Source organism: Cynara cardunculus, assembly GCF_001531365.2.
Source record: "Cynara cardunculus var. scolymus isolate 2C chromosome LG 17, CcrdV1, whole genome shotgun sequence".
Taxonomy (NCBI): Eukaryota; Viridiplantae; Streptophyta; class Magnoliopsida; order Asterales; family Asteraceae; genus Cynara; species Cynara cardunculus.
Genome location: NC_037544.1, coordinates 6056054 through 6066053, shown reverse-complemented (window position 1 = coordinate 6066053; position 10000 = coordinate 6056054). Strand labels below are relative to the sequence as shown.

At 32.5% G+C, this 10000-nt stretch overlaps 3 protein-coding genes and 1 pseudogene across 3 annotated transcripts; 1 reads left to right on the top strand and 3 right to left on the bottom strand.

Moving 5' to 3' along the window:
* Positions 1 to 2818: 2818 nt before the first annotated feature.
* Positions 2819 to 3502, top strand: LOC112500549. Its single transcript, XM_025104050.1, has one exon. It carries the CDS (start codon positions 2819 to 2821, stop codon positions 3500 to 3502), a length of 684 nt encoding a protein of 227 aa, XP_024959818.1.
* Positions 3503 to 5168: 1666 nt separating this feature from the next.
* Positions 5169 to 5867, bottom strand: LOC112500548. The gene has a single exon (XM_025104049.1). It carries the CDS (start codon positions 5865 to 5867, stop codon positions 5169 to 5171), a length of 699 nt encoding a protein of 232 aa, XP_024959817.1.
* Positions 5868 to 8317: 2450 nt separating this feature from the next.
* LOC112500547 lies at positions 8318 to 8845 on the bottom strand. The gene has a single exon (XM_025104048.1). It carries the CDS (start codon positions 8843 to 8845, stop codon positions 8318 to 8320), a length of 528 nt encoding a protein of 175 aa, XP_024959816.1.
* Positions 8846 to 9545: 700 nt separating this feature from the next.
* On the bottom strand, positions 9546 to 9976 carry LOC112500546 (annotated as a pseudogene).
* Between the last annotated feature and the right edge of the window lie 24 nt (positions 9977 to 10000).

The window sequence follows — 10000 nt, the reverse complement described above, 5'->3', positions numbered from 1 at the left end:
TGTTGTTTACTGCACCTACCCATAAACACCTTCAAGTTCCTGATTAATGTACATTACAACCTCTCATTTCATGTTTTTTATTAGTGCTTTGCTGCAGCTACCTTTTGCAAAATCGGGAACCTTTTCTCCACCAAAAAGGGACATTATCCAAGTATAGAATGCGGACAAACATCAATTCCTTTTGCAAATACTATGCAGAAATACAAAATGAAAGAAATGGAGAAATACATATGCAGAAATATAAATAACATATACAAGATGTAGAAATACAGAAGGAAATACATATAATGTATACAAGATGCATAAATACAGAAGGAAAGAAATGGAGAAAGGAAGGTCAGACAAAGAAATAAATCTGGAGATCGAATAGGTAACAATTTCATATTTGGGAAAAAAAATCAAGATTTCTACAAATGGTGGTAGGGTAAACATATCTGGATTTTGACATACCACCATTTGTATTCTCGAGAGGCTTGAGGAGAGGTCGAGACTTGAGGAGCTTTCAGAGCAAGATCGATACTTGAGGTGAGTTTGATTTAAGAGTCATTTAAGGGGTTCTTTTATCACTTAAAAATTCAGAAGAAGACTATAGGTTTTAATCTCTTATTTGAGAAAAAAAAGTAAACTGTCAGAAATTGAAAAATATCTGACAGAATTAGACTTAAAGAGCTAATTAAGAGTTGAATCTCAAAAAACAAACAACCCCCTAAAGTTTAAGTTTTTTATTATTTTGAATACCATAACATTAATTATTTATACTATATTATAAAGTATTTAACAGAAACTCTTAAAAATCATTTCTTATACATGAAGTACTGCTTATTGATGTATATTACTTAAAATTCAAGATTACAAGTAAATTATGCAAAAATACAAATTATCAAAGCTCCATATTTGAATTCGTGTAACTAACTATATATAAACATAATCAAATATTGGATAAATATTTCATTTTAAATATAAAAAATCTAAAATATAATTAGGATAATCATTGTATTCTAACAAACTACTTAATTATTATCTTTATAAAACTTATATTATCAAATCAAAAATAAATTACTTTCTTGTTAAACCTAAATTAAATTATAATAAAAAATTGAATTAAATAAATTACATAACAAAACAAGAATTTTTAAATAATTAATTAGATACTAATATCGATATGTTTTTTTAAATTTTAAGGTATCTTCAAATTTATATTTTATTCAAAATTAAAAATATTATCGTTTTTCTTAAAACCACATAAAACCGTATTATAATATCGACATAAAACAAAATAAAATGAAACATTAAAATCGAGACGTATCTCGCTGCATTGTACGAGTATCCTTCTAGTATTATTTAAATATTTAAGATAATTTATAAAATATTTTTTTTTCAAAATATCTAACTCATAAGTAATAAAAAAATATTTCTCTATTTAAATAGTAGTTTCCAAAGAAGGAAAAAAAATCCAATAACCTTTTTTATTTTGAATCATTTAGTCTTTAAACTATTTTTTGGAACGAAAAAATCATTAAACTTTTACATTTTGAATGATTAAGTCTTGAATTATTTTTTTGGATGAAAAAACCATTAAACTTTCTTTTTTTTGAATAAAAAACCATTAAACCTTTTATTTTGATTGATTAAGTCACTAAACATTTTTCTATAAACAAACCATCACACTTTTAAAAATTGGTTACATATATTATTTTAACCCAAAAAAAGTTACATTAACCAACTAGCAAAAGTTTAATGGTTTATTTATTTTCTAAAAAAAATTCAAGGTCTTAATTATTCAAGATATGAAAGTTTAATGGTTTTTTCATTCAAAGAAATAGTTCAGAGACATAATCATTCAAAATGATAAAGTTCAATAGTTTTTTCATTAAAAAAAATAGTTTAGGAACTAAACCATTCAAATGGAAAAATTTATTGTACTCTTTTGGACCTTTTCCTTTCCAAAATTTGGAGAATTACATAATTATTTCTATTTTCTTCAATTTGTAAAATCTAAGAAACAAAAAATTAGCCCAAGATCTTGAAATCATCTCCATCATATTTTTCAAAATTGAGATCTTGAAGATTTTTGCTCCAACAAATTCTTTAAAATAAAGAACGTACGAGAAAAATGATGAAATCATCCAAATTTAGATAAGTCTTTAAAAATGTTTGTCTAAGAAAGAAGTGATTTATTATTCTTCAATGAGAATATTTGAAATTAAATATATTTTAGAGAGAGAGAGAGAGAAATAATACGTTATAAATTGTATTTGCTATTTTAATGATATAATTTATATTTTTTTTATTAACCTGGATATCCAACCCGTTATGCGAGCCGACTAATCTCATGACGACCACCTACTTTGCAAATAGCCCGGAGTCACTGCATTTGAACCTCCGTGGCCACAAAGGGATTTTTATTCCTCCTTGGATTTGAACCCGAAAACTCCTAGTACTTTTGATCTTTGGAGTCAAGCTCATACCAAATCAAGCACCATCCTTGTGGTTTGATATAATTTATATTGTAATCTACAAAATATAGAAAGTATTGAAGATGTACACTAAATTTCTTTTGAATTTTTTTGATTTTTGATTCTCTATTTTAAATATTATAAATGTTGCTAAAAATCTTCACTTTCTCTTTTAGAATAATCTAGCCAATCATAAATTAATATTGCTATAATTTGTTAACATATTAGTTTAATACTTGATATGGAATTGAATTTACATAACTACATATACATATACATATACATATACATGTGTATGTGTGTGTATAAATACACCCATGTATCCTTTTCTTACTCACACACCTTGAGTCAATATACAATACATGGCTTTCCATTCCTTTTTCTTTACCCTTCTAACCTTCTCATTATCCTTCCATGGAATCTTCGCCGTCGACTACCAAGTGATCAACGAGGCCACCACCACTCCCGGCGGCATCCGTTTCACCAACGAAATTGGAATCCCCTACACGAAGCAAATAATGGGTACCATCAACGACTTCATATGGTCCGTCATCTTACAAGAACACAACCCTTCAGACCAAAAGCCCGTGGAGTCCGTGAACATTTATATCAAGGAATACAAAGGAGCCGAAGCAATCACTTGGGGAGATTATATTAACGTTAGTTCCATTTATTTAGAAGGCTACCAAGGCGACGTGAAATGGGAATTCACGTCCCTTTTGTACCACGAAATGACCCACGTCTTTCAATGGAATGGCGAGGGTCAAGCGCCTGTTGGATTGGTGGAAGGGGTTGCGGATTACACGATTCTAAAAGCAAACTATTTCCCACCGGCCTTTGCCAAACCGGGAGATGGAGATAGGTGGGACCAGGGATATGATTTCACAGCCCGTTTTCTCGAGTATTGTGATGGGATCACCTCAGGGTTCGTGGCGAAGCTAAACAAGAAAATGAGATATTCTTTCGACATCAAGTATTTTGAAGATTTGACTGGGAAGCCCGTAGATCAACTATGGCAGGAGTACAAGGCTAAATATGGCCATTGACATATCAAATTTATTGGGATGTAAAGAAATAAATGAATTTGGAAATAAATTAAATGTGTATGTGTATGTAAGCTACTTACGAATGAACTAAATATGTTATAATATTCATCAGAGTGAATTACACTGCAGTTTGATCAAAATTTTGATGTGTTTTTAAAACAAAATATTACAGTTTCTTTCAACTTTTTAATTTTATAACATTCACGGTTCTGAATTAACATCGTCTAGTTAACAAACATTACAAGGAAACAAATCAATCTTTGAGCAAACTATAAGAAACAAAAGTGTATTTTATTCTAAATTTGTCCTATAAAAATAGCTAATACAACATTTTATTTTAAAAATATTTTAACACTTGTTAAAAACATCGTATAAACTTATTAGGGTTTAGTGACATATAGATCCTAAGCAAGCCTAAATCAATCTCCATCGAGCAACACAAACTCTCAATTTTTTCATAGATCTTTAAACCTGCAACTTCACAATTGAAGTCTGGAACAAACGCCCGTGTTATATGCTCGTAGAATAAAACGCCTCCACTTCATTTCGAGCTTTCATAGCAAATCAGCGGGTACTTGATCAACAGTCACCTTCTTCAAAGTAGAAAACATGCCTTTGAATCTAACTGCTTTAGATGATGAAACATCAGTCACAGATAAATAAATTATTTGTTTAAGTTTATTCCATAAATATGTGGACATGACGATCTCTTTTAATATGAACACTATGAAATGGATGACCTCAATCATTTAAGAAACCTTTCATTTGAAATAAACAGTTTTCCTTACATTTAATTAGGAAAGTTTCGCTATAGATACATATCGATCGTAGCTTGAAATCTTCAAACATTTTTTTTTTTACTTTTGTAACTGATGACCTAATTTGTCGGATTTTGTTTTATGTTTTATTTCTAAATTTGATTTTACCTTGTTTATCGATCAATGCTGATCATTGTTTAGTGATTTTTTGGATATAATTTCCGATTGAAAATTACGGGGGTTAGAAAACTTCTTGCAATCATATCGGTTCTTTGTTATCATGTAAAAATCGATTTTATTTGAATTACGCTCTATGCAATATATATATATATATATATATATATAAAACATATTACAAGATGATAATCAAAGGCATTTACAATTGTACCAAACAATATAATTCTGCAATTAAATCCATATCAAACGGTATAATTCTACTTTATAACCGAGCCTAAACTCTAGGAATATTTGTTGGAATATCATTGGTTTAATGGAGGGATTTTTTAACCTGGATATCCAACCTGCTATGCAAGCCGACTAATCACAGGGCGACCACGTGCTTTGCAGGTAGCCTGAAATCACCGCATTTGAACCTACGTGGCCACAAAGGGATTTTTGTTTCTTCTTGGATTTGAACATCCAGACACTTTTGACCTTTGGAGCCAAACTCAAACCAATCAGACACCATCCTTGTGGTTTAATGAAGGGAATTTGATATGACAAGAAGTTTGTGAGAGAGAATCAGTGAGTTTAACACATTGTTCAAGACATAGCTGGTCAATTGGTAGTAAGAACTGAAACATTATATTCTTGTTTTTGGAATACATTGCAGAGCTTTTACACATAATTTTCAAAAAAAGAACGACTTATTAATTAAAAAAAAAAATATTTTCTAATAATCAGATTCATTAATTACAGCACTGTCCATATTTAACCTTGTAGTCCAGCCACAATTGGTAAACCGGTTTTCCAGTCAAATCCTTAAAATACTTAAACTCGAATCTAAATCTCATCATCTTATTAAGTTTTGCCACAAAACCCGGTGTGATCCCTTCGCAATACTCGAGAAATCGGGCCGTGACATCATACCCTTGGTGCCAGTGATCTCCTTGGCCCGGTTCTGCAAATCCGGGTTGCGTAAGATTTGCTTTTAATTTCGTATATTCTGCCATCCCTTCGATCAACCCAGGAGGGGCGTTACCGTTGCCTGTCCATTGTAAAACATGGGTCATTTCATGGTACACGTTAGCCATGAATTCCCTTTTCAAGTCCCCTTTAAACCCTGCCATATAAATGGAACTAAAATTAATATTGTTGTTGCCCCAAGTGACTGTTAAGGGGAATTTGACCTCTTCGATGTAAAGGTTCACTAAATCTATCGCTTTTTGGTCGGATGGGTAGGATTGTTGGAAGATGGCGTACAATATGAAGCTGTTGGCGGTAGCCATTATTTGCTTTGCTTTGCAGACCCCGATTTCATTGTTGAAACGGGTGCCGCCAGGAGTGGTTGCGGCATCGTTGATCACTGCGTACTCGACTGCCGTGATTCCATGGAAAGATAAGAAGAAGGTTAAGAGGGTGTACAAGAGAAAGGAAGGGGGAGCCATGGATCATCTACTAACTTAAGGTGCATGCATGCATATATATATATATATACACACACACACACATATGTGTGTGTGTATTCATATCCATTTCAAGCATTTACCAAATTTGTTAATGGATGCTTTTTATGAGACAATTTTTTCCATAATTAATCATAAGACGCTTAAATTTTTGATTTTGAATCTTAATTAGTGATTAGACGTACGTTTAAGATCTTAATTATAATCGTTTCCATTTTATGGCTTTATTATGATTTTAGTATATATATATATATTTATATTTATATATATATAGTAATGTACATATGTATATTTTAGTATCGATCTTGATGGTTCTCCATAATTGGCGAGTTTGATTGTTGTTCGATGGGGTATCAATTACCTTTTTGTTTGTATGTTTTGTCTCACTTTCTATATGAACATGCAAATGCAAAACAATAGTTGCATACATTACAACAAAATTGGGTTTATAGGACACCCACAATTTCTAAGTGTCCCAATAGACCGTTTTTTAGAACTTAATTTATAGGACCAAAATATAAAGTGTCATATCTAAAGATGTTGTAATAAGTTTATATGACGCTTTTAGACGTCTTAACAAGTTTTTAAGGATATTTTTAATACAAAGTGTCGCATTAGCAACTTTATAGGACACTTGTTTTTATAGGACATTTTTTCAAATAGTGTTCTATAAAGTTGATAATGGGACGTTTTATATTAAAAGTGTCCTAAAAAACTTATTACGCCATCAAACAATGTCATATAAACTTATTACAACACATTTAGATAAGATACTTTATTTTTTTGGTCCTATAAACTAAGTCCTGTAAAGAGGTCTATTAAGACGCTTAGAATTTGAGAGTGTCCTATAAACCCGATTTTGTTATAATGATATGTTTCGGTTTTTCCAACTGTTCCATTCACTATTTAGGATTTTAGGTGAACAAAGGATCATGAAAGCAAAGACTAATTAATACAAGTGCCTCGTAACCATGCACATCTATTCTTTACAAATTAATATGATTCACCTTTAAAGATTAATGCTTCCAAATTGAAGGAGATGGGTGCATTGATTGAGCAAAAATGCATATTATGTAAGATAAAATGACGAAAATATTCTTCAACTCAACGGCTGGAGCTTAAATGTTTGTTATGTTAGGGACAAATGGTATGTGCAAATTGAAACGAATAGAAGGGTTTTGCAATATCAATTGGTAGTAACTAAATGATACATTTAGAGAAGGTCTAGAAAAATGTGATTAAAGGATGCCTTTAGAGAAGCTTTACAGAATATGTTACTAAAGCCTCTAAAGGTACTTTTTAGTGACGCTTAAAAACCGTCATTGATGCTCAAAAGAGCCCACTAATACATATTTTTAGAGAAGCTTTTAAAAAGAATCGGCCAACCTTTAAATAAGCTTTGAATAGCGTATTTAGAGCCCAAAAAAGCTTCTCAAAAGGTTAACATAAACGCACCCTCCCGAAAACCCTCCCTAAAACTTTTATCTACCGTTATATAGGGAAGGTTATTGACAAAAGTGAAAAACTTCTCTAATACTTTCAAAGAAACTTTTCAAACTTTTAAATACAAAAGAAAACGTCCTCTGAAGGTCATTTTTCTTGTAGTGCGGTTTTCTCAAAGTATTGTGATGGATCACCTTGGGGCATAAACAGATCTAGAGGGGTGGTTAGGTGGCACGTGCCACCGTATTGTTCCTTCGTGGTAAGGTAAAAAAAATTAGGTTCGTGAAAAGTACAACCGTTTTATTCTAAAATGTACAACCATTTTATATGGTGTTACCGTATTCAAAAATTCTTGGATCCGTCACTACTTAGGGTGAACTCGTGACAAACCTAAAGCAAAAATGAGATTTGCTTACGACAAAGAAAGCCTATAGATTAATTGTGGCAGGCGTACAAAGCCAAATATGGACAATCATACATTAAATTCATTGGGGGTGTAACTGAATTTGGTGATTCAAAAATAAAATAAAATAAATTTTATTTTTATTTTTATTTTTAAATTGATGCATGGGTGTTAGTTATAACTATTAAGACTTTATTGAATTTAACTATTATATAACTGTGAAATCTATATATTTCGTTAGATTTAATAAAATCAGTTGTTCCCACAAATATCAAATAGAAAAACCACAAAGGGTGATGCCTGATTCATTTAAGCTTAGACTCTAAAGGTCGAAAGTGTCTGGAAGTCCCATGTTCAAATCCAACGAGTAATAAAAATTCTCTGAGATCACTTTTTTTCTATCCCTCGCATAAGAAAGCTCGTTGTAGATTAATACCTGTAAAATATTATTTTACGTTCATGTTATATTCACTCTTCAATTAGGTGCATAAACATAATCCATAACTTTAACAAATGATTTGCAAAATATTAATAACATTTTATAAAATTTAATTTCCAATTATCAAACTGCAATACATTTTATACATTAATGTCCATATTTGGCCTTATACTCCTTCCATAGTTGATCAACGGATTTTCCAGTCAAGTTTTCAAAATACTTAACATCATAAGTAAACCTCATCTTCTTATTAAGTTTTGCTACGAACGCCGGGACGATCCCATCACAGAACTCGAGAAACCGGGCTGTGACAGTGTACCCTTGGTCCCAACTATCCCCATCTCCTGGATTTGCAAAACCGTATGGATTGTCGTACACTTTCAATATTGTATAATCTGCTATCCCTTCTATCAACCCTGAAGGCGCAGTACCCTCACCATCCCATTGAAAAACATGGGTCATCTCATGGTACATAAGGCCCGTGAATTGCGTTTTCACGTCCCCTTCTACCCCCTTTAGATATAACGAACTAACATTAATGTTATTGCCCCATTCGATCCCTGCGGCTCCATCGAACTCCACAATGTAAGTGTGGACAGAATCTACTGGCTTTCGGTCGGAGGGATCGTTTTGCTGGAGGACCACGGACCATATGAAGTCGTTGATGGTACGCATTATTTTCTTTGTGAATGGAATTCCTATTCGTTGTTGAAACGGATGCCGCCGGGAGTGGTTGCGGCATCGTTGATAACATGGTACTCCACGGCGGATATCCCATGGAAAGATAAGAAGATGATTAGGAGAGTGCACAAGAAAAATGAATGGGGAGCCATGGATGATCTACAGACTTGATCGATATGTACGTATATATACATGGATGTATACACATGCATGTACATAATTATATAAAATCAATTCTATATTAAGCATCTATTAAATATGTTGACGATTTTAGTAATAGTTAACAATRATTGCTTAGTCATTTATGACACATTAATTTTTTACTTAATTAGTGGTAAGACGTTTCGCTTGTTTGATTGTAATTTTAGTATGGTTTGAATCAAAGGAAGTATCTTTAAATTTTAAAAGGGAGTAAGATTACGAAAATCGTAACGAAATGAAAATCAAAACCTTGRTCTCCATCACTCGACTTCAATAATTTCGTCAGTAACCATTCGTTTGCATTTTGTTACGGTTTTTGTCCCGAGCCCTAATTTATGTGCCCCTGAGGACGTGAAGGGCATTTTGGTCTTTTCAAATCACTTACCCCATAACACCACTAGAAGGGCTCAAGCTGAAAACTATGAATTTAACATGTTAGGGGCTACAACAGGAATCGATTTTCCAATCCCACTAGAAGGGCTCAAGCTGAAAACTATGAATTTAACATGTTAGGGGCTACAACAGGAATCGATTTTCCAATCGTAGGATTCCAAAGAACAGCCATGTCCTCCTCTGGATAATAATAACACAATAAGCCGTGAGAGGTACCGATTATTGTTGATCCATAATTGGCAACAAGTATTTCAATGAGCGAAGGAAAAGTCGGAACAAACTTTTGTCAGGGGAAAGTATCATCATTGACAAAAGAAACGTATTTTACCTCAGTTGCTTCCTGATCTCCAACTTTGTACCTTATAAGCAAGTGTTGCGGCTGAGTGTGGCGAACGCTATAAGCAACAATAACTCAGAGCACTTGATCAGTGTCTTCCATGCTTTGCACACCGATCTGAAYCGAATCAATGATTCGACAAGGAGTCTTTTGATGATTTCCTCCTGAATATGGAAAGGTATTCGTGGTGACATTTTGAGTTTTGGGGATGTGAATTT

Bases quoted from the DNA above. Each gene is read 5' to 3' on its own strand.
- LOC112500549 (XM_025104050.1), top strand. From the start codon at position 2,819: ATGGCTTTCCATTCCTTTTTCTTTACCCTTCTAACCTTCTCATTATCC.
- LOC112500548 (XM_025104049.1), bottom strand. From the start codon at position 5,867: ATGGCTCCCCCTTCCTTTCTCTTGTACACCCTCTTAACCTTCTTCTTA.
- LOC112500547 (XM_025104048.1), bottom strand. From the start codon at position 8,845: ATGCGTACCATCAACGACTTCATATGGTCCGTGGTCCTCCAGCAAAAC.